Source organism: Corvus moneduloides, chromosome 5, assembly GCF_009650955.1.
Source record: "Corvus moneduloides isolate bCorMon1 chromosome 5, bCorMon1.pri, whole genome shotgun sequence".
NCBI classification, from domain to species: Eukaryota; Metazoa; Chordata; class Aves; order Passeriformes; family Corvidae; genus Corvus; species Corvus moneduloides.
Genome location: NC_045480.1, coordinates 30210328 through 30234591, shown reverse-complemented (window position 1 = coordinate 30234591; position 24264 = coordinate 30210328). Strand labels below are relative to the sequence as shown.

Here is a 24264-nt window from a genome sequence, read left to right as displayed (position 1 = left end):
GGGGCCGCGTCAGCGCCGCGCGCCCGCGACCCGAGGTGTGGAGGGGCGGGGCGGAGGGAGCGGCGGCGCGGCCGGCGATTGGCCAGGCGGGAGCGGGGAAAGGCCGCGGCGCGCGGCGATGATGTAATGGCTTTGTGCGCGCGGCGGCGGCGCCGGGGGCAGCAGTGCTTCCTGCGGCTCGCGGGGGCCGCGCGGGGCCTCCCAGACCCGCCGCGGCCCGGCCGGAGCGCGAGGGGTGAGCGGGGGCGGGGCCGCGGCGCCGCGGGGAGCGGGCGGGGGCACCGGCACGGAGCCCTGCGGAACCCCCGGGCTCTGCAGCTCCTCCGGGCGCTCCCGGGGCCTTTTACGCGCGCGGGGACCCGGCCGATCGTGTGTCGGTCTCCGCGCGCCGCTCGCTGGTTTAGCGCGGCCCTTGGGAGCTGGCGGAGCTGCTCCCGCCTCGGGAGGCCGGCGGCGGTGCCCCTGGGTTTGGCGTACCGCTGGTTTGCCGCTTCGTTCCCTGCTGCACGCAGCCCTGGGATCCGCAGGAACGCGCCCTTCCGAGCCGCGGGGCAGGAGCGCCTGGGGACCCGGGTGTCTCCGGTATCTGTGTCACTCGTGCGCCTCGCCGGCGTGCCGCCCTTGTGCGAGAAACAGTCGCTAACGAAACTGTAGGGTTTTAGTTTCTGGTGGTAATCTGAGCTCATGGAGCCGGAATTCTTGTGGTTTTCGTGGCTATGTTGCCCTGCTTTTATGAAATCTACAAGGATAAAACGTGGTTGTGGTGCTTAAACCTTTTTTTTCAGATACTCGAATAGTAAAAACTTAAACTTTCATGCTTTTCTTTCTTTCTCTCTTAGGCTAAAAAAATAAACAGCTGAAGTCCTCTTTATGAAACCGATCCTTAGTCAAGTATAACTTTTGATGTATGGTCTCTAAAGCCCCCCACTATGCCAGCAGCTACCGTAGACCATAGCCAAAGAATCTGTGAAGTTTGGGCTTGTAACTTGGATGAAGAGATGAAGAAAATTCGTCAAGTTATACGGAAGTATAACTATGTAGCTATGGTAAGTGGATGCTTGATGTCTGTCTAGCAAATTACTGCAAAAATCGTGACTTCAGTTGAAGTCAGTGAACTTGTTCGTCCTTTTAGATTGAAAGCATAAGGAAGTCTTAATGATGAATTAACGCTGTATGAACATCTGGATCCTAATCTTTTTTACCTTTTTAGAAGTTGAGTTTACACACAGTACTCTTCAGCTATGAAGTGGTTAGATAATGTTTTATTGCAGAGGAGTAGTGTAAATCTAAATGGTTGTCATGTGTTCAAGTTATAATTCTGCTCTTGCAGGACACAGAATTTCCAGGAGTAGTTGCAAGGCCTATTGGAGAATTCAGAAGCAACGCAGACTATCAGTACCAACTCTTACGCTGCAATGTCGACTTGCTAAAAATAATTCAGCTAGGACTGACGTTTATGAATGAGCAAGGCGAATACCCTCCAGGAACTTCAACTTGGCAATTTAATTTTAAATTTAACTTGACGTAAGTGTTCAATTTTTGTGCTGCTAAACATATGTTTCTGGTCTACTGAAAATGTTTAAATACAATAGCAACTTTGTTATCTATCTGATGGGAATATTGGAATACCATAAATACTCACATAAGGAAAATTTTTATTGGCCAAATATGCTTTCTTTTCTCATTTCTGTGTAGTCTGTCTTGCTGTTGGTAATTTGGTCAAAAATGCTAAGCAGTTTTTAAAAAAAAATTGTGAAAGGCATTTGTACTTAGTGCAAGAGTCAGCTCTGTGTTTTCATGTTTGGGGTTTCAGTGTGCTTGAGCCTTAACAGTTTAACTCTTCCTAGTTGTTATAGAAATTACATATTGTTTCTTTACATATTTTAAATGGAAAATACCAACACTTGAAGAAAAAAAAAAGTAAAGTTACCGAAGTGATTAAAAAAGTATGTCAAACGTTATAATTCTGGATTATTTTGTCTCCAGTGTTGGTTAAAAAGCAAGCTGATTTTGACTATATTGGAATAATACCATGAACTTTATTTCATAATGTTATTTTTATCAGTGATAAAACTTTTTAACCATAAACCTCACTTTTTTAGGGGGATTAAACACTTACCTGGTCTCTAATTATATCTTTAGCTGCTGGTTGACAAAGTTACTAGTATCTTGATTTTAATTTTTTTTCCCCTGAAGTAACCATAATTGGTCTGATAGATTTTCATATGTTGAGTATTGAATATCAGGGCAAACACTTCTCACACACATAAGTGTGTTCAAGCCTTGGGGTTTTTGGCAGTTGTGTTACAAGTTGATAACTGGACAACTTTATATGCATGAGTTGAAACCACAGCCTACAAAGGAGGTTTAGAGAACAGACCTTTGTTTTTTCTGCAGATAAAATGACTCGTTTTCAGAGTAGTTGGGGTTGTTAAGAGGAAAACTGCTGCTGCCTCTCTGTGCTCTTTTAAACAAGTAGTGCTGTGGATTGTCACAAAACAGATTGGTCTGAGCAATGACATGCTCTGTCTAGTCTTGTGTGAATTGTCTCTTGAAAGAAAAGTAAGTGCAGATTTAATGTTTTGGTATCTCTGATCTTACCTGGCCATATGAATGCTGAGTGGAAGTTACCCATTTTCTTAAATAGAAGAATATATTAATCCTACTAATTATGGGAGAAAGAGGAGTGAATTAATAACTTCCAAACTGTGATCTATGAAGAAGAGCCTGTGCTACACTTTATTTATTTTCTGAGCTTCAAAGGTCTACTTAATATCAAACAACTTAAATCAAAAGTAGTTTTCCATCCATTTGTGCCAGATGCTGTAGAGATAAGGCAGCTTAGTAAGGCAAGATACAGGTAATCACCAAATTACCTTGTTACTAGTTGATGGATGGGGCAGGGGTGATTATAGAGAAATATAAGCTTGGTAAGTATTGTGTGAAAAATGAATATATATTTATTTTTTTTACATGGATGGACAACTTACTTATTTTTGTCTGTTTCTAAACATCCTTTTGGGAAGTGGCACTGTGCCAAGGGTTCTCCTCCTAAAGCAAAACAGCTGTTGGTTGTTCCTAGAAGGTAAATTTTTGTGTGTGTGGTTCCAGCCAGGTCTTGTTTTTAGGGTGCTTTTGAAGAGCATAAATATTTCTCTAATCACACTATGCACCTGATTAGTGCAGAGCAGCAACTAGAATGAAACCCCCTTTTTGTTAAATGGTGTGTTAGTTTTGGATGGGTTCTTTATGGAGATAGACAGGTGTTGAGAAGCTGATGCCTCAAAGCTGGAGAAGTAATGAGCAGCTGTGTGGGGAGGGAGGGAAAAAGGTATAACACATCTTGAGGATGTATCTCTATGTTCTAAAGAATGATGACTTGCTATTAGGAGTAGGGAATATAGGTCTATGAATGTAATAGTCAAGTTTGATATATTGGTTGTCTTGTCTGGGGTTTTTTATGTTTGTTTTTTGTTTTGATTATTTTTATTAAAATTTAAAACTGTACACTGAAGAGACTTTGTGGAGTAGCATGTTGTGGATAGCAAAATGAATGTCATTTTCTAAGTAGATTTATGCTTGAATTATTTTATTTTTCTTTATTTAACCATTCTGTGTTTTTGTAATGATGATACAGATGAAACTTTAGGGGGATGATAAACTCCAAAACATGAATTTCAGCAGGAAATCCTTAAGACATCACAAAAAAAAAAGTTGGTGTTAAAGGGAATAAACACAGAGGAAGGAGGGGATCAAACAAATCATAGAGAAATTTTTATTTCATCCTGTTAAATTTGAGGTCCAAAATAGGTTTTTAAAGTTGAAACAGGTTGTTTAGAAAGAAAAAGTTAGGTTACCTGAATTCTAAGGATTGACTAGATGGAGGAAGTATTCCATTTCTAATTTTATTGAGAAAGAAATTTTGATGAACATATGTCTAAACATTTATGTAAGCTGAAATCACAAAAAGCTTTTGGGAAATGTTATCCACAGGACTAACTCAGTACTGGGATCTGGAGTGTGTTGTTCATAGTTCTGTAATGTAATGTGTTAGTGCTTCAGCTGTTATATTTGATTTGTCACAATTCATTTAATTAATACAGATATTTTACCCAATAAGTTCCATAGATCCACTTTAGTCTGTAGGTTGCAAAAGAGTGGTTATAGGTAACTGGAAGGAGGAGGAGGAACTAATTTTTTAATGAAGGTGGTAAGAAGGGAGGTGTTTGGAATGGTGAAATGATAATGAAAGTTTTAAAAAAAAACTTTGAAAAATGGTTGGTTTTGTAATTAACCTGGAACAAAGTCAAATTGCTCCTGCTCTGTGCTAATGAAGTCCGTGGAACGAATAACAAAAAAGAAATGTTACCTCATTGAAGCTTGTAGATCTTGGAAATTTACTTTTCCTCTCTGTTTTTAGAGAAGATATGTATGCTCAGGACTCTATTGAACTGTTGACGACATCTGGTATCCAGTTTAAAAAGCATGAAGAAGAAGGAATTGAGACACAATACTTTGCAGAACTGCTTATGACATCAGGAGTTGTATTGTGTGAAGGAGTCAAGTGGCTTTCCTTTCATAGGTAAATTCTGCATGTTAAGTATTTGAGGTTTCAACCTCGGATTGGTGATTGAATTCTAGAGCTTGGATTTCACTTGTCCTGAGTTTAAGTGCTGTGTATGTAGCCTGTATCTTCGTCGGTAAGACTTAAAAAGTATTTCTGCTGTAATACCTCTAACACCATTTTTTTATTGGAAGAATAGAGGGGACAGGGGTTTTTACTGGTGTTTTTAGCTTTGGTGTTTACACAGTGACCAGAAAACTGAAGCTGAAAAACACGAAACTGTTAAGCCAGCAGGTGGCACTGTACACGTGCAAGTAGTGACAGAAACAATGCTAAAAGCAAACTATTCCTAAGCAATCCTTGAGGAAATATTGTTTGTTTCATGGAAGAGAATTATCAGTGAAGAGTTTTTTAATGCACTTTTGAATTTGTTGTAAATCTCCTGCTAATCTGAGCAGATGAAAATTACTCAGCTTGGAAGAAGATCCCTGATAAGCCTTATGCATATATTTTACTGCTTATTCCATCAATGGAGTCAATCTCTCAAGTAGAAATAAGAAATGTGAGTGCTAAATCTCTATGAATCTGCCATGATATGAAAGATTTTTGAGTGTTAATACGATTTAACACTTTAAAACATATGCAGTAGTCATTGTTTAGCCAACTATATGCCAGAATTTTTGCAAGCAACAGTGGCTTTAAAGGCTTATTGCTATGTAATGCCCTTGACTTGATGTCTTAAATGCTGGCTTCTAAGGAAGTCAGCAAGGTAAAGCGAATAAACAAGGCTGTAAGCAAACTAGTGTCAGCTAGAACACGCTTATCTTTTATGTTGTGTTGGTGGGTGGTATGTAAATAATGAAATTATAAAAAAAATTCTTCATCTGTAAGTATTAGTAGTTGGAGAAGACAAAGTCACATGGAATTAGAGAAGTATTTATGCAATAAATGATCAGAAAAATAAGAATTGTTTTGGCAAGGAGTGTGTAACAGTAAGTAGAAGGGTGCATATAAAGTTGTTGCAGAAATCATGGTTTTGATTTGCTTTGTAGAAGGAAGTGTTAGCCTGAGTTTCCAAAGGAGAGAGGTTTAAAAGAAAAGGCAGTAAACAAAGAAGGATCCTCTGAGCACAGTTGTCACTTCCATCTTCCACTTACAGCTATTTCAACTCACAATACGACTCTAATCCTACTCTTGCTATCTTGCTTCTACAGTAATGCCTTGGGGAAGAATACTGTAACAAGAATGCCATAAACTGGGTCAAAATAACTACAAAAGCCAAATTAGTAAAATAAGGTTTTTTCAGCTTCTTAAACACAGTATTAGGGCTCTTATGTGTATATTTGTGATTTACACTTGACTACAGTAATATAACTTGGGTGGCTCAAGAGGAGGGGAGGCAGGTTATACATATAATTGGTGCCTCAGCAGAGAATGCCATGTAGAAACAGCTTCAGCCTCAAACTGGTGTTTTTCCAATATTGCCTGATGACTAAGCACCCAGTATAAGGTATACCTGAGCAATTTCTACACTAGGAATTCTTTTTAGAGCGTAATTATATTTAGTGTGTGTGATTCCTGACTAATAGGCTGGTCGAAGTGTAGTGCAAGCCATGTGCAGTAATGCCATTTTTCACTGGTGCGACTTATGAAGGGTTTTTGAAATGGCTTTATTGATAGAAGTCCAGTTTCATCTGTGCTAAAATGAGTTTCTGCTGTGGATTTCACTGGAAGTGTCTTTAGAAATCCTCTTAGGACAGCTGTTCAGCAAATGTTCATCAAACACAATTGTGTTTAAAAGCTTCTGTGCTTTTCCAGACCTTGTTGATATTATACTGAGCACAAAACCCTGGAGTAAGTGGGTTAAGTTCTGAGGAAACCAAAATTGCACAAAGCTATAGAAGAGTATGGGTCATATAAAATGTGCCACAAAGAATAGTGAGCAGCTGTTTCTAAATACATCTTTGATTGTGATTATGTTCAGTCAGTGGGAACTTAAGCAGCAGGGCAGTCAGTTGAAAATTTGTTCCATTTAGGCTCTCCACGCAGTAGGTCTTTGACTACTGATGAAGTTGGGCTTGGTAGTTGCTGACTCTGCTATTGCCTCTGTTTCCTTAAAATGCTTAAATTACTACTAACTCTTACAATTTGAGTCCCATAGTAAGTGGGCAGAAGGAATTACTCCTTTCTCAGAGTGTGATGTTATGGTTTGGTTTTCATTTTCCAGTCTTTGATTTCCTTGAACTTTTATGCAGTTTATTTCTAAGCTCTTCACTTCTCAAATAGTTCTCTTTGTGTGCTTTTTATCTCTGCATTTGATGTAGCTGCCTTGGCATCCTGACATGTTGGCAAATCTGTGTGGACTTGCAGTTCTGTCAGATAGGAGATAGGAGTGAAGAAATATTTTTACTGTCACCAGTTCTTGTGTATTGCAACTTCATAGACAACTTCATCAAATCTTGTGTGTGTGCATGTTAAAATGCATTTGAGTCAATGAGAGAGGAGGGGGAAGCCCTGAATTTATGATTTGTATCACAGTTAAAAGAGCTGTGAGTGCTTGTCACTCTAGCAGGGTGGGAAGGAACAGCTCAAATGCTGATTTTGTGGGTGTTCAACTGACTGCTCTGCTGAAGCTTTGAGTGTCCACTTGCTTGCAGCCTCCTTTGTCTACCTATGGAGGGTCCGTGAAAACATGCTTTTTTGAAAACAAAAACCCAGATGTTTCTGGGATGCTGGAAAATTCCAAGCTAATGTGTTTCAATAATCATTTGTGTCTAACTGATTTTAGTAAGATTTAATCTGTTGGCTCTTTTCTGTTAGCGTTATAAAATGAACTAAAGCTTTCTCAGCTCTTGCAAGTTTTCATTTATTTCAGGGGCTTGGTGCTTGTGTAGAATTCATTGTTAATTGGCTGTCTGAATTGTGTCTTGATAGTAAGGGAAAGAAATAGAGGCATGTTTCATCTTTACTCTTGTCTTGTTGCCTAGAGCTGTCCATATTCAGTGAAAAAACAAAACAAATGTCTGTAAGAGTGCTTGTGTTGTATAGCTCCACAGATTGTGTCTCACTTTGCTGAGCAATTTCAGATGATTATATTAGAAATGGTGCAAGTTTTTTAAGGCAAGGAAGCCTATGTGCTTCAGGGTATAAACCAACCACTAATCACTGTTAGAGGATTAGAATAAAACTTCTTTAATTAGCAGGTAATTACATAATTGCTCACCATGGACTTTCTTAGCCTTCTCTTAGCACTCAGCAGTGGCCACTCAAAATTTGTTTTACTATCTTAGTCTTGAATTGGAGTGACAGGTTTTATGTCTGTAACCTTGGATCTGCTACAATCTCCAAGTGAAAAAAGTATGTAATTCTCAATCAAAATTTCTATTTGTAATCACCTGCTCCCTCTCAATATGAATAGTAAAGGCATGTTGGCTTTCCTTTTCTTGAAGTACTTCCTTCTTTAAAGAGATTAGTTTCTTCTTTAAAGAAAAAACATTTTTTTTGAAGACAAGTCAAAAAACCTTTTTTTTGAAGAGGAGTAGTACAAATATGGTGTTTTTCACTTTAAAAGTTTTGATATGTCTGTTACATTTGAACCTTCAGGATGATCAGTGTTGGGAATTCAGTGAGTTAATAAACTCTAGAGGAGTAAGTCTCCTTAATCCTGAACAGTGATTTTTTGCATCTTTTTGAACAGCCTTTTTTGCTATTGTGGCTTTTTCTTTTCTTCTTCTATAGAGGGCTTTATGCTGATGCAGACTTTCCCACCACTTCCCTCTCCCTTCAAATGATCTAATAAAATTAGACTTCCAAGCTACTGTTTTGCCAAGTTTGCTACAGTTTTTACTTTGTAAGAGTCAACTTGAAATCTTTCTTCATATTTGGCTCCTTTGCTCCCTGGCCAGTGGCTGTTGCTGTGGAGATTGGAGGGTGGCCAGCACAGCTTCAAAGCGCCAGATACAGTTCAACATGAACTTTCTGCTTAGAGCACTGGAAACCCCCATGGGAGATCTGTAATAGTCTATAGCTATTGTATATCTTGTATTAATGGACTTGTAGCAAACAGTCCATTTACTCCCAATATGTTCCAGGTTTTTCTACCCTCTGTCTAGAAATTAATAGTATAAAGATGGCAGAGATAACCTTATTGTATACAAAAGGTTCAAAAAGTAAACTTATTTGCATTGAGTGTGCAAGTTGAAGCCTTGAGCCTACATCAGAAGTCACTGCTCTTCTTCATGGATTCTAAATATCTGCAGGAGCAGTGGTATAGTGCTCTTAACTGATTTGTCTTTTCTATTGCTTATCTCACAATTAAAGATCCTGGTCAGTATTTACCAAATTGCAAAATTCTTGGTTTTGAGCCTGATCCTTGTGTAATCGAGAATGAACACAAAGTCTGAAACTGGAAATTTGGAGTGTGTAGTGGCCACCTGCTCACTTGAATCATCTCTCAGCTCTATGCTAAGGTTCCTTAAATAGAAGAACTGATGGAGCCTTCAGTAGAGGCAGCCTTGCTGTGTGTTTCATCTTCTTTGTTAGTACAGGCATTTTTTAAATTGTATGTCAGTAAAATCTAGAAACTGATTTGATTCAATGAAAACTTAATAACATGGAAGGGAAAGTATCACTCCTCTGTTTAGTGCATATGTGCATGAGCAGTGCTGCAAGTACAAGGGATCAGAACAGATGAGATTCATGGTGAAGTCACAAATAATCTGGTTTGTAATCACTGCCATCCTAGGGAAAAGCATAACTAGTCATCACTGCTTTTTGTTTTGGTGTTCAGTCCTGCTTTAATACCTGACATCTGTCTTTCCTGTACTTAACCTTCTTGTTTCCTCTCATAACTCTTTGTAAAAGTACGCTGTTTCCCTCATTCTTATTTCCTCTTCATTCAATTGAGCTATGGAGGAGGAAGCCTTTCCAAACTCTTCTCTCTACCATGTACCCACTATAATACCTCAGTTTCTTCTAACAAATAAGTACTGCTCAGTTATCTTGCTGCCTCCTGCAGACTTACATGAACAAACAAAAATTTTTCCAGCTTACTCTCTCATGGCCTCCAGAAAGAGTAATAGTCTACAAGCTATTAAAGTTTTTAGTTGTCTCTATGCTGATTTAATTGGAAAAGTTGAAAGACACATCCTCTTCTTTGTTGCTGAGGGTTAAACTTTCCTCCAGGCATAAACATGCATTGGCTCTAGAAACTCATTAATCTTTTGGATTTCAGGAACTGTAGAAGTCTCTCTCTTTCTCAGTTTGTAGTGAGAAGCTCCAGTCTATGTGAAAGAAACCAGCTTAGGAGTCTTTCTGGTGGAAGTTCTTGTTATCAGATGAAGACTCGGCAGCCCTGCCTTATTTCGAGTTTTAGAGAAACTCCTGTAGGATCTTTTTGCGTCTTCACTTGGCCTCATTCAGACTAAATTAATATGTTTTCTCTGGAGTCTGCAATGGGGCCATTTCCATTGAAGTTTAGTTTTTTTCATAAAAGCTGGTCTTAATGGCACTGAATTCAAGCAGAATATCCTGTCAATGTGCAATGAAGTTTTGATATTGGAAGTGAGAAGGATGCTTCTAAATTACTTGCTTATATTGTTTTTGTTATTAATTTGCAGCGGATATGACTTTGGCTATCTAATCAAAATCCTGACAAACTCCAATTTACCTGAGGAAGAGCTGGACTTCTTTGAGATACTGCGGTTGTTTTTCCCTGTCATCTATGATGTAAAATATCTCATGAAGAGTTGCAAAAATCTGAAGGTAAGTAATCTGTTAATGGTTTGGAACAAATTTGGAGACAGAGTACCTCATGCTTAAAAATACTTTCTCTATTTTTATTGTCTGGTTTTGCTTTGATGGTACATATTAAGCATTGCTGTCTCAAGCTTTACATATTTAATATTAAAGGCATTGTTAGAAGCAGGCAGGACAACAAACCAATTTTTATAATTCCTTACCAGTTAAAAATATCATGTTGGAACTGTATTTACATTACTTTAATGATAGATGATAAACCCATGTTTGGAATTAATTCTTCATTTCCTTAGCCATGAGAATCGATGGGTCTCATATACTCTTATTTCCTCATTGTGCAGTCCACTAAAGGACTTCAGATACCTAGGCAAAGGTATTTGCAAGGAGATGATGTGTAAGTGTCTTGGGAAGAGAAATGAAGTGAAGAATGTTTCAGATGGCCCCATAAGCAAAGATAAACAACAGCATATGTTCAGGGACAACATGTGACTTCTAGGAAAAAAAAATGAAATAGAAGCCAGTGTCTCATGTCAGGCCAGTGGGGCTGCTAACTGGCTTACTCTTTTAGGCATAAAGTTTGGATACCTTATTGGACTGGAGAATGAGTGGGAACTGGAGCTAAGTGTATGAAGGGGGAGACAGCAAGCGAAAGAAATATACTAAAGGCAGTGTTAACAGCTTTACTTGCCAAAGAGCTGTTAATAGTGTGGACTGCTGCTGGAGTGAGGTGCATCACTCATCTGAGGCAATTGATGATTTGTTGGTTTTATGGAAAGTAATTTAACTCTAGGCTTTCTTAATGAAAACCTGCAGGAAGAAGAGAACACTCACCTTAGTAAAACCAAATCCTAACTAAGGAATGGCTTTCCACTTCATCGTGCTGAACTACTGATCTGTGTGCTGTTATTAGTCCTCTGTTTTTTTTCTGAGATGAACTAGCAGAGTGTGTCACTTTGAGTAGTAGCCTACTTTTGTGGGAAGTAAATCGTGTGAATCCTTTGTTAATCAAATTAATGTTGAAAATGTAGATGACCCTTCCAATTAGTAAGAAAAGTGTACTTATTTGTGTTCATATACAGTTGTTATTGGTATAATCATCTGGGCAATTGGCTGTGTATTAGAGGACATCTTAAAAACACTTCTTCTCCACAGAGGCCAGGAACAAAAATTAAATGCTCCTAAACTTTAGGAAGCTTAAATTGGGGGTGGGGGAGCCCTTCTCAAAATGTCCTCACTTTCTCCCTCCCAGTGAAGCGAAGTAGAGCATCTGGTGCTTATCTGGTGACACAACGCAAGAACAGAATGTATGTTCCAAATTGAGTGACATAGAAAAGGTGACAAATTGATGTTCCATGTCACCATTCAGAGGTGACATTCCCAGTGGGCTTGGGAAAGAGGGTATTGTAGTTTCGGACATAATTAAGGCATAGTTGTGTGTAACCTGCATTGTTTAGAGACACTAAGATTTTTTTGGAAGACAAGAAGAACCTTCACAGGTCTTGTTTTGGCAAACCATAAGAACAAGGGTGATTTTTTTTTTTTTTCAGAGCTGAATATGTAGGTCAGCTTTCCTGCAGTAAATTTTGATCCACTCACCTAACCTGCAGACTGATAGTGACAACAGGGGAAGGGAAATGGCCTATCTTACCCCTCCATACTTACCAGTGATGAAATTATGGTGGACTTGAACTGTACTGAGAGAAGCTGCCTGAAACAAATTACTAAACATTCAGTGTTGTAACTCTAAAAATGCATATGCTGTCTCCTAATGTGTGTCACTTTCAATCTTTATTAAATTGCAGTGAACTGAACAGCTGTGCAGGTGTCTTTTATTGACTTGTCTAAGTTATTTTTTGTATGATAGTCACTGATCTGCTGTAGGTCCACCACTCTCTGCCCCTACACACCCAAGAAAGATTCTTGGCATTGGAAAGAGAAATAGGCTTCAGAATTGGAAATCTGTTTGATGCCTTTTTTGTGGAGTTAAGTACTCTGTGAATGTGCAGTATGTTATTATGACTTTACTGGTATGCAGATTGAGAGTTGAGATATTAATGTACTATAGGTTAAACTCTTGCTTATTGTCTAAAAATCTTTTTATGTAGACAATTCTAAACCTTTTGATAGTAGTGGCAATCCTAAGTAATGTAGATTGGTAGACCTTGTTGGAAACTTGATTTTAATTTTAATTTGTACAGAACAATAAGCTCTGGGACTGCCGTGAAGTGAGAGTTTGAAGTAGATTTGCTGTTGACCGTGGCTGTGTGATTCTGTAAATTATTCTGTGGCCTTTTTCTTGGAAGGTTGATACTCTGAAAATTTGGAAAGAATTCATCCTTCTCCAAGAGAGAAGCATACCTATCTGGAGTGCAAAAGGCTTACCTGAAAGAGAATCTCAGTAATCTATTTTTTTTCTTTTCTGTCCAGCCAGGACAGGGTGAGTTTTTGCAGTAGCCAGGATGGGGCATAGCTAGGACATGGAGGTCCTTCTGTGACATCTCACATCATTTTCTGGGTATGGGGGTAGCGCTGGCTTCTGGGTTAGGGTAGTGTGGTAGAGGGAGTGATCAGGTATTGTCAGGGGTTTCTGTGGGTGAGCAATAATGTTTATTTTCTTGCACACTCTATGATTAGTATTGTTGCTATTTCTGTTTGTTTTCTTATCTCGCTGCTGTTTTCCAGTAAATTGTTCATATCTCAACCCATGATCTTCCCTTTTTGTGCCTCCAGTTCTTCTCTCCAGTCTGCCACAGGAGAGGGGCAGGGAGAGGGGGGGAGTAAGTGAGCGGCACAGTGTAGTTTGAAGTGGTTTCAGTGGGAACACTAAATTCGAGAATACCATTCCTAAACCATGACAGCCTTACTTGGCACCCAGTGTGGGGCATGAAGGGTTGAGATCTGACCAGAGAAGGTTGGAAACAAATTTCATCTGAGCATTAGGTCTATTGGATTCAGAACCAATGGCTGCAATGTTGCTTGGTCTGTTTGTGTGAGTGTGCTACCTAACCCTGTATATGTTTCTATATATGTACTATGTGCCCGTCAGGGTGCTCTTTTTCAGATCAAGATTGCTTTGTTGATGTATTGTGGGTTATTAGTTTATGACATGATAACATCAAGGGCAATGATGTTATGTTGGGATGTGTATTCAGTGCTATTCTCCTACCCTTACCTTGGGTGCTACCTCTGGGAGTCCATTACTAATTTTATCTAGTCTGAGAGGAGGACAGGAGAGGAGGACAGGAGAGGATAGCTTTCCCCAGCTTTTCACTACCTTTTTCTCCTTCTGGCCTGTTAGAATAACTTTTGAGAATTTGGAATTTCCTTTGGATGTTAAGGAAAACATGCTCTTGTTTTTACGTCAGCCATGTCTCTTCAGTGTGGTCTAAACCATGTACTGACCATGTCTATTTAGGACACCATGTCTATTTAGGACAGAGATTTCTGGGAAGTCAATCAGAGATCTGTCCTGAGGGAGGATAGTCATGAGTAGCATGGAATGTGGAATAAAATGGGCCATTTTTTGAGAAAATTCTCTCCTCCAGTGGTTTGAGAGTATCACTACAGGACCCTGATAAAGTGACAGAATATTTGCAAGAAGAATGCCGTGGCAACTCCATAAAGAATCAACTTGTTCAAGTGTGCTGGCCCCTGGCTACTCTTTACTGGACATAGTTCAATGCTAGACAGAACCTGTGGGGGAGGAGGAGGAAAGCAGATCAACAGGCACTGTGACCACTCAAACTTCAGCTGAACTAGAAGAACAATTTGTGCTGGTAACAGTCACACCTACACAGAAAAAGAAATTCAGGACCAAATCAGTTTGCATAGTGAGGGATAAATAGGAAGTCAAACTCTCACAACAGGAGGAAGAGGCAGGGCCAGAGATAATCACTCAATTCTTATCCCTGGGTGAGCTAAGTGAAAAGATTTCAGCCGCCAGTCATGAAAGTTCCTGGTGAGCTGGCTGCTCTGACACTGGAATATCATGGCCCATGATATGAAACTAGATAGTAGTGAAGCCAAGCAACTGGTCTCCCTATCCTGGTGGGGATTTGGGAAGAGGACAGAAGCTCTCAGCATCTGGAGGAGACTTCTGTCAAGTGTGAGAGAAAGGTATTCTCTCATGGATGATCTAGTGGTGTGCCCAAGCAGGTGCAATGGCATGGAGAAAGATATCCAGTACCTGAGAGAATTAGTTGTGCTGGAGGTGATCTGTAAGGATTCAAATAAGGAGTCCCCTGTAGATCCAGATAAGGTCCATTGTACACAATCCATGTGGCAGAAGTTTGTACGGAGCACTCCATTGTCATTCGCCAACTCATTGGCATTGGTGTCAATGAAAGAAGGAGAAAAAGCAGTGCTTCAGGTGACTGACTATCTGCCGCCAGTAATATGAAGATCATCTCTTTTCCCCCTTACCAACCTTCTCCTTGGCTGTGGAAAGACAGATTCAAAAGACTTGAGCAAACTGGAGAGATGTCCCATGCCCCGCCAGTATGGACCAGAGTATCTGCTATTGGGAGCAAGTGCCCGCCTGCTCAAGAGAGAGGGGTACGCATCACAAGGTAACCTGTGGTTTTACCTGTGTGACCACGGAGAGGACATGAGGAAGTGGGATGAAAAACCCACCTCTGCCCTAGCAGCATGGGTACATGAGTTGAGAGGAAGAACAGCCACCACAGGAAATTCTTCAAGGATAAATGCTGCTCCAGTTTCCAGTGGGCAAGTCCTCAGAATAGAAGGGCTGATGTTAGTTCTGATCCTCTCAAAGAGACCTCCAGTTCATATTGACAAGTAACCCACATGTACTATGACCACAACCAGTGAGGTGGAGGAAAGAGACAACTGGATCTATTGGACTGTGTGGATCCGATAGCCTGGCGCATCAGACTCAGGAGATTATATAAGGCTTTAGTTGATGCCAGCACCAAATATACCCTGGTGGCATCAAGATAGTAAGGGCAGAATCCGTTTCTATTTCTGGGGTAACAGGTGGATCCCAACAGCTGACTGTACTGGAAGCTGAAGTGAGCCTGACTGGGAGTGGTGGTGACAAAAATGCCCCATTGTGACTGGCCCAGATGCTCTGTGCATCCTTGGCATAGATTACCTCAGGACCCAGAAGGGCATTGTTGGGCTTTTGGGATAGTAGCTGTGGAGACAGAGGAAATTCCTTGCCTAGTTTCTCAGAGGACCCTTCTGCTTTGGGACTGCTGAGGGTCAAAAAACAGCAGGTACCAATCACAAAGTGATGCACAGCAGTGCACCGTCAACAATTCTGCACTGACCGGGACTCCGTGACCTCCATCCATGAGATTAATTAGTGAACTGGAGAGCCAAGGAGTGGTCAGCACGACTCGCTCACCCTTTAATAATCCTGTATGGCCTATTGAGAGTGGACTATCATGGCCTGAATAAAGTCACATCACCACTAAGTGCCACTGTGCCGGATATGCTGAAACTTCAGTATGAACTGGAGTCGAAGGCAGCAAAGTGATACCACCATCAATATTGCTAATGCATTTTTTCCCATTCCTTTGGCAGCAGAGTGCAGGCCAGAGTTTGCTTTCACCTGGAGAAGCATCCAGTACACCTGGGTCTAACTGGCCCAGGAGTGGAAACAAAGCCCCACCATTTGTCATGGACCGATCCAGACTGCACTGGAAAAGGGCAAGGCTCCAAGAACACTTGCAGTACATCGATGACATCGTTGTATGGGGAAACATGGTAGAGGGGGTTTTTGATAAAGGGGAGAAAATAAACCAGATTGTTTTGAAGGCTGGTTTTGCCATAAAGCAAAGTCAGGTCAAGGGATCTGCCCAGGAAATTCAGTTTTTAGGAGGAAAATGGCGAGATGGATGTCATTAGATTCCAGTGGGTATGGTCAACAACATAGCAGGTAGATCCCCACCAACCAGCAAGAAAGAAACACAGGCTTTCCTAGGTGCTGTGGGTTTTTGGTGAATGCATATTTCAGATTACCATCAGATTGTAAATCCTCTGTATCAAGTGATGCAGGAGAAGAATGATTTCAAGTTGGGTCCTGAACAACAACAAGCTTTTGAACAAATTAAATGGGAGATTGTTCATCCAGTAGCCCTTAGGCCAGTCCGGTGTTTCACACCGGACAAGGTATGAAATACGTGCTTTACACCGCAGCTGGGGAGAATGGTCCTCCCTGGTGCCTCTGGCAGAAGGGACCTGGAGAAACTTGAGGCTGACCTCTGGGTTCTGGGGTTGGGGATACCAAGGATTGGAGGCCTGCTACACCCCAATTGAAAAAGAAATCCTGGTATCTTACGCAGGCGTTTGAGCTGCCGCAGAAGTGATTGGCACCAAAGCGCAGCTCCTTTTGGCACCCCAACTACCAGTGCTGGTCTGGATGTTCAAAGGGAAAGTCCCTTCCACGCATCATGCGACTGATATCACGTGCAGTAAGCGGATTGCGCTGATTTCAAAAATAGCCTCATTGACACCTGGGCCACAGAGCGTGGTACGGAGTAGGTGTATCATATTTCCTATCATGCACCAGCCTCTGGGAAGATTAAATGGTACAGTGGACTGTTAAAAACATTGAAAGCAATGGGTGGTGGAACCTTCTAACAGTGGACTCTACATTAAGCAGAGGCCACCTGGTTAGTTAACACCCAAAGTTCCACCAGTTGAGCTGGCCTTGCCCAATCAAAACCTCCACATACCACAGAAGGGGATAAATCTCCATTGTGCATATGAGCAACATGTTAGGGAGGACAGTTTGGATTAGTCCTGCCTCAAGCAAAGGCAAACCCATCCATGAGATTGTTTTTACTCAAGGACCTGGGTGCACATTCCCCACAGAGGGATGGGGAAATGTGATACGTACCTCAAAGAGATTTGATTTTTGGGTAAGAACAGTTTGTAATGTTGCATTGTATAATATTGGTTGCTGAATGCCACTGCCACTGTATGCCATAACTGCTGTGGCCAGTGAGTACGGAGTGGTCCAGATACACTGCTTCTGAGCTTCTGATGCAGTTTGCAATGAGCTGACAGCACACCAGCCCTCCTACCCTGGAAGGCATCTAGGATAGATAAAACCCACAATAATGGACGAAATTAACAGGCGTCTCAGAGGGAAGGCCATTGACTATGGAAATTACACCTGTGCTTGTGTGCACGTATATGTGTATATAGTTGGAAGTTATAAGATTTGAACATGACATAGATAATATAGAACAGGGGATGGATAATGTCCTGGTTCCAGCCAGGACAGGGTGAATTTTTGTAGTAGCCAGGATGGGGCATGGCTAGGACCTGGAGATGCTTCTGTGACACCTCACATCATTTTCTGGGTATGGGGGAAGGGCTGGCTTCCAGGTCAAGGTAGTGAGGTGGAGGGAGTGATCAGGTATTGTTGGGTGTTTTTCTGCTGCTCAAGACAGACTAAAACTAGCTATAGCAGTACTAGGTTTTCATGTTAGTTTGTAGGTGTTATTTGGGAATGTTATTATTGAAGCTTCTATCTTTTTAAACAAAAACCTGGACCCAAATCTGTTGCTCTAAGATTCACAGGAATTTTCATAATGTATGATCTGATTTTCAGTTTGGACTCCTTTATAGCTCTATGAGTTTTAATTTTGACTGTTATGCTTTTGCCTCTTATTGCTTCCCTTCCTGTACTTGAAACAGGTTAAGAGTGCAAGGGAAGGTGAACTCTAGGCATACTTTATTTAAAAGCATTGCTTCTGTGCAACATTTTTGCCTTGCAAAGCTTATGGCTGCACTAAGGATTCTATCTTTTTTTTTTTTTCTTTTTAATCTTTCTAGATCTTTAAGAATGTGCATGTGCTTTAGTCTTGCTAGTAGCTTTATAGCTTAATGAATTAAAAAAGGCATTTTTTTACTATCATGTGCTCATAGCATTAAAAGATTGTGGTTACAGTATTACATGTCTGTCCTTCTCCTGATCAGTGTTACCTATGTAAAACCAAACCAAATTCTGACAGCTTTGCTCTCACATGTAGAAGCAATTACTGTTTTGGAGAGGACACTAAAGTGATGTTTATTTAGTCACTTTGCAGTTAAGGGGATAGTTTTTCACATAAGTTTATTGAGAAGAAAATTTCTTTCAAAACTGGAGAAATTTACCTTTTAGAGAAGATGGATTTGCAGCTTTGGTGTGTTCTCTACAGGTTCATAGTCTGTCCTTTTAAAGCATTGTGTCAACAGTAATCTTGAAGGGATTGTTAAGTAATGACATCTGGTTACTGGAAAAGCTGGAACATAAGGAGTACTAGTTTTGTTGGTTGCAGATACTGCTTTATTTAGTCAATACTGACACAGAATATTGATACTGTTTGATACCGAAGGTTTGATTCTCCCGGTATGCATTTATCTAGTATAATGACTGTTTCAACTACTGTGCAGATACTAAAATATGCCTGTATAGCCTGTGTAAAAGACTTTCCCAAATATAGCTGTTTAGTTTTCTAATTTAAATTTTTTCCGCATTCAACAAAAATGTTTTCTTTTTCAGGGTGGATTACAAGAAGTGGCTGAGCAGTTAGAGCTGGAAAGGATAGGACCACAGCATCAGGCAGGATCCGATTCTTTACTCACAGGAATGGCCTTTTTCAAAATGAGAGAAGTAAGTGAATATACTGTTTTTATTTCCATGATAGTAATGTGCTGTGATAGTCTCATGGAATTCTGGTAAGTCTGTGGTATTTTAAGGAGGTCTCTGAGGGGTCTCAGGGGTCAATCTTTTATTCACAAAAATGAGACCATCTGTATTTTCCCCCAAGTAAGTGTGAACCAGCCTTACTGATTCCCTGCTTTGCTGCTTTGAGTGAGTATTTCTTCCCAATTCCAGCCTAGGCCCGACTTTTGGATTTTTTTGTGAAGTTTTGGGGTGTTTTTTTCTTCACCTGTTTTGCAGAGTGCCTTTTTTTAGGTGGCTGCTGCAGTGAGTTAAGAACTGCTGAAGCCAGACTCTTTTCTGGGCGACTGTACTCAAGCCAATGGTTTTTTTTGGGTTTTTTTGAGCTTTTGCTCAGTGTAATATCTAGCTGGTATGTACTGCTGCTTATGGCAGGCTGGGAGGTGGAGAAGGAGTGTTAACTAACCACTTCTAGCTAAACTTTCAGGCTAGAGGTATATGAAATAATGACTTACAGGCTGCTTTGGAGATTTTACATGCATTTCTTTTTCCTCACCATTGAGTGAAACAAAGTTTAACTAAGGTTCTAAAAGATTATACACTGGTCAGTTAATTCAAAGTTTACAGCAAGGACAGTCAGGTCTTACAAGTTTCACATTTCCTTGCTACTTGTCTGCATACAACAGGAAAATATTAGGATATTTTGCATTAGCAGAACAATCAAATGTCAAACAGGCCTTTTCTGGAAAGCAGTTGCACTGAACAAATGCTAGTGCATCAGAACGTGGCATTCTTCCAGCCATTCAGTGTCATTTACCATGTCAAAATAGATGACAATATCAAACCTTATCTTTTAATCATGGTAAGTACTATCTGCTGAAGTCCACCTTCTGGAATCCAGCCTTTTGTATGAAGGAGCAAATGGCCACAAGATTGTGACAAATATTAGTGACACAGCAGGTGAATAATAAAGAATGATGGTTTAAGCTGGTTTGCTCATCCTAACACTCTGTTCTGCCTCTGCTGGAACTGTTACAGTTGTCAAGCAGGTCATGGGCTACAGATGCAATAAAAAGGACCTGCTGTCTGCCCTGTATTGTTAAACTTTCACTCTTGAATTTGAAGCAAAATCCAAAGCAAAGAAAGGGAATCATATGATAATCATGCTTAAGATACAGCCTTTCGAGCTAGTTTTCTAGAGTAAAGGTTCAATCAAACCTATGATAGTTTTTTTTTAATGAGATGCAGTTTGTGTTAAGTGGCAAACTGGTTGAATTTATTTAATAAAAGCTTTTACCAGAAGTAGAAATCACTGAGGGTTTTTCAGTGCAACACACTTGCGTAATTAAGTCAACAGACATGGACTGATAATGATTTTTTTTTTTCCTCGGTACTTATAAATACTCTGCAAATACAGCACTTCTAAATAAGAACACAGTAGTAAGCAGAGAGAAATACATTTAATGTAGATTTTTAAAGCCTTTTCAGCAGAATTCAGTGTTTAAAAATATATTTCTGAGTAAAAAGACTTTATGGTGCTTTTAGAGGTGCAGCATCTTGTTACTAATTGCTGTGAAGGAGATGGAACTTGGTTGCTGGGTCTTGGGAGTGCCAGCCAAAAAAGTTACTGATCCTCTTCTTTCCATCAGGAATACTTAAATAACAATACTACAGGAGTAGAGTTGTTGTTTTGGGCTTTTCCTACCTGTTTTATTTCATTAAGAATTGCTGGGGACTGTAAAACTTTTAATTAAAGTCTCTGATTCTTAGAGTACAGAACTTTCCATCCTGACTGTGCTGCTAAAAGCAAAGCTTGAAGGGAGAAGTTTTGAGCTGTGTGGTATATACAGGCTTCCATGTTTAGATGGTGTATTGCACCCATTCTGTTCCTGCAGACTTCTGCTTGTCTTAGATTTCTGATATTTGTGATGACTCAGAATGTGGACCACTGGGGTGTCCAGGATTGCTGTGAAGGTTTTAGGGTAAACAATGTTCGTGTGCGTGTGTCTTCTTATTTTTGGAAGACAATTTGTCATTTTGTGCTTGAAAACCTAAGTCTGAAAGGCTGAGTATCAGAATATCATAGTGTTTGTCTTCCACTGAAAGGTTCCATTTGCAATTTAGACTTGTAATGTGTAAATGCAGTCTTGGTACAAAATTTTGCTGTTCCTCATTAAATGACATCCTGCTCTGTGAGGAGCTGAAAATGCACCTTTCTGCATTTCTCTAAACTCAGTAATGGGTTTTATGGTCATCTTCCCCACCCCCAAACCTATATAATATAAATCAGGACATATCTCTATTTCAAGACAGAGTATGGTGAAAACTTCACACTGAGGAGAGGTAAGGGAACGGGCACTGATGATGGAAGCTAAGCATATGCCTGTTTTAAGAAGCACCACAGAAATCAGGTGGAGAAATACATTTGTTGTACTTGCATATGAGTGATGACTAATAATACAAAATTGTGAAAACATTGCATTTGGCCATTTAATTGGGAGAGGTGCACAGGAAGACTAATTGTATTTCTTGACAGATTTAAATAATTGTGTCAAATAGCACATTGGGATAATGTGTTGAGATTAAGTGTGTTATTATACTAATTGTATCATTTTTTGCACCTTGGGATTTGATATCTTATTTTAAAGGAAAGTAATTTTAAAGCCTTTCTAAAGTTCTGTTGAAACCAAACCTTTTCTTTTGCAATAATTCATGTCTCTCTTTTAACTTTTTAGATGTTCTTCGAAGATCACATTGACGATGCCAAATACTGTGGCCACTTATACGGTCTTGGTTCGGGGTCATCTTATGTACAAAATGGCACAGGAAACGCTTATGAAGAAGAAGCCAACAAACAGTCATGACATGAAATGAAAGGCCGTCTTTTTGACCTCCACATGCTTGTATATAGGTTTTATCTCTGGTTGAACCCCTTGGACAATTAAGGCTTTCCCCCCCGCCCCCCCCTTTCTCAGCACACTTTCTTTTCTGCCTTTCTATGTACTAAACTTGACTGTTCCTATCACAGGTTTTGATCTTAATATTGATACGTAAAATTTTCTGGGTTACATTTTGGCCTCTTAACATGCCTGTTTGTAAAGAAGCATGTATAGGATCAGTGTGGCAGAGAGAAGGGGAAAGTTGAATCATGAGTATTCTGGTAAACCTACCTACATTGTTATTCCAGTTGTCTTTCCCGTCCCTTCTCTAAATTAATTGGCTCTGATTATAACTAACTTCCCCCTTTATGTCTGTTCCTTCCAGTATGCAGGCGTTTTAGCTATTCAAGATTGTGGACCATCAAATTTGCACTTTAGAGAGCGACTCTGACTCAGATCCTCTGTTTATTTGAAGTTTGTTTTGGTTTTTTTCTTTTGCCCTCAGCTAGAAAACAATCACCTGCCAAGTTCAGCAGCTTCAAGCTGTATTTCCTTGGTATCTCAACCCACACAACGGGACTTATTTGCTGCATAATCTCCATTTATTCAAGCAAAACAAACTACTGAAATCATAGTAATTGCTCTTACTTTACTAGTGCTCGGTCATCTTCCAACACATCCTGCACATGTCAACTGCTGGTTGGCCTGCTGCTTTAAAACCGCTCTGTGATGGGGGAAAGAGGCTTGAAAAAACAGCTTTACACCCTTCAGGAAAAGAACAGCTATGAGTTTAGCCTTTTTGCCATTAAGCTGAGAGTTGAAGGATATTGGAAAAGTGGGAGTCTTGTAATGGCACACTTCCCTTGATTAACCTCGTGGCTTTTATTCTAGTAATGTACACCTCAGATATTTTTTATGGAAGTCATATTTATTATGTACTTGATTTCATGATTTTTGTAAGTCAGTTTAGTTGAAGATAAACCCCAAAGATCTGAAAAAATAGTATTTAATTGAATTATTGAATTTGAAGGACAATTAAATCATGCTTTTTTGTAGTTGTTACAAAGACAGATGTTACAGATATTTGTTGTAAGACAACAAAATATAAATAACTTACAGCTAATAAAGTTACCTGAGGAGTGTAATGCTAGTTTATTTTTGAGTATATCTTACAATATATTTTAGATATATTGTTTTAAAGGACCCTAAAGTATGTTCTTAACTCTGCATAGCCTATATACAGAGCAGTTGTGCAGGAAGGATTTTTGGTATTGAATAGCTAAATACTAGCCTGAAATGATGGAATGCGTGACATTGTGTGTCTGTGCTTGTGCGCGCGTACGTGTGTTTGACACGGAAATCAATGGCAGGAAAATCTCCAAATGTTCACCAATTACTCTGTTTTATCTTGTACTTAAAAGCAAAAAATCAAACACCTTTTTCTCATTGAATTATGATGATGTAACTGGGCGGTCCTTTTTAAACAAGTAATTTGCATAACAGAGGGTATTTGTTTTTAAAGCTTTTGTAAATAAAGGCCTAAGAAATGTTTTCTTACATAACAACAGACTGGTGGTTTTGTTGCAAAATTTTTCCTGGAATGTGATTATTTAGTCAGTTCAGCTCTGTTTTCTTAGGCATGATAGTTCTCTTCTACGTGCTTATAAAGGGATCTAACTTGCTGCTCCCTGACTGATTCCCCATTCAGAGCAGAATTGTGTTCATGTGTTTCCAGTCATTTAATTCTTACTGTCCTGAATTGCAAGAGTGGTGATTGCAATTTACTTCTGAGGCATCCTAATCCCATTAGTAATTTTATATCATTATGCATTAGATGATGGTGACTTGTTTTAACTTCAGTTGTCTTTAGCTTTAAGGTAGTGATAGTGAAAGCAGGATGAATTCTTACTGTGGCCTCCAGGGAAAGTCTGCATACACATGTAATGAAGAACCCCTGAAGTTTGATGCATTTGCTTTAAAGTAGTAGCTTTGCCTAAAGCATGTGGATGCAGCAATCTCGTTAACTTGAGCAGAATGACTCTTCGAAGGACTTTAATGGGTTTTCGTTTTGAAGTAACTTTTTAATCGAGGATCAAAGGAAGTTTTTAGAGCCTTCTGAATGTGTGCCTACAGTAAAAGTTCCAGTGCCGATGGGGATGTGCTTTTGAAGTGACTGCTGAACATCCCGTATACTGTGCTGTGTTTTTCTTTTCTTTGCTTCCTGTCATAGAATCATAGAATGGTTTGGGTTGGAAGGAACCTTAAAGATCATCTAGCTCCAACCCCCCTGCCATGGACAGGGACACCTTCCCACTAGACCAGTTTGTTCCTCTAGACCAGTATTTGACTTCAAAGAATTCTACTCTTTTCTTCCAGTAACAAAAGCTTTTCTCAAAAGCCACTGGTCAGCATGAAACAGATTA

The 24264-nt window shown here is 39.9% G+C and overlaps 1 protein-coding gene across 1 annotated transcript; it reads left to right on the top strand.

Moving 5' to 3' along the window:
* Window positions 1-133: 133 nt before the first annotated feature.
* CNOT7 (CCR4-NOT transcription complex subunit 7) lies at window positions 134-23410 on the top strand. Its single transcript, XM_032108489.1, has 7 exons — window positions 134-235; window positions 840-1046; window positions 1331-1524; window positions 4421-4582; window positions 10183-10327; window positions 18840-18950; window positions 21698-23410. The coding sequence occupies exons 2-7, from the start codon at window positions 930-932 to the stop codon at window positions 21824-21826; spliced, it is 858 nt and encodes a 285-aa protein (XP_031964380.1). The 5' UTR covers window positions 134-235; window positions 840-929; the 3' UTR covers window positions 21827-23410.
* Window positions 23411-24264: the final 854 nt, after the last annotated feature.

Coding starts and splice junctions, on each gene's coding strand:
- CNOT7 (XM_032108489.1), top strand. CDS start 930: ATGCCAGCAGCTACCGTAGACCATAGCCAAAGAATCTGTGAAGTTTGG. Junction 1,047..1,330: donor AGTATAACTATGTAGCTATG/GTAAGTGGATGC, acceptor CTGCTCTTGCAG/GACACAGAATTTCCAGGAGT. Junction 18,951..21,697: donor CCTTTTTCAAAATGAGAGAA/GTAAGTGAATAT, acceptor TTAACTTTTTAG/ATGTTCTTCGAAGATCACAT.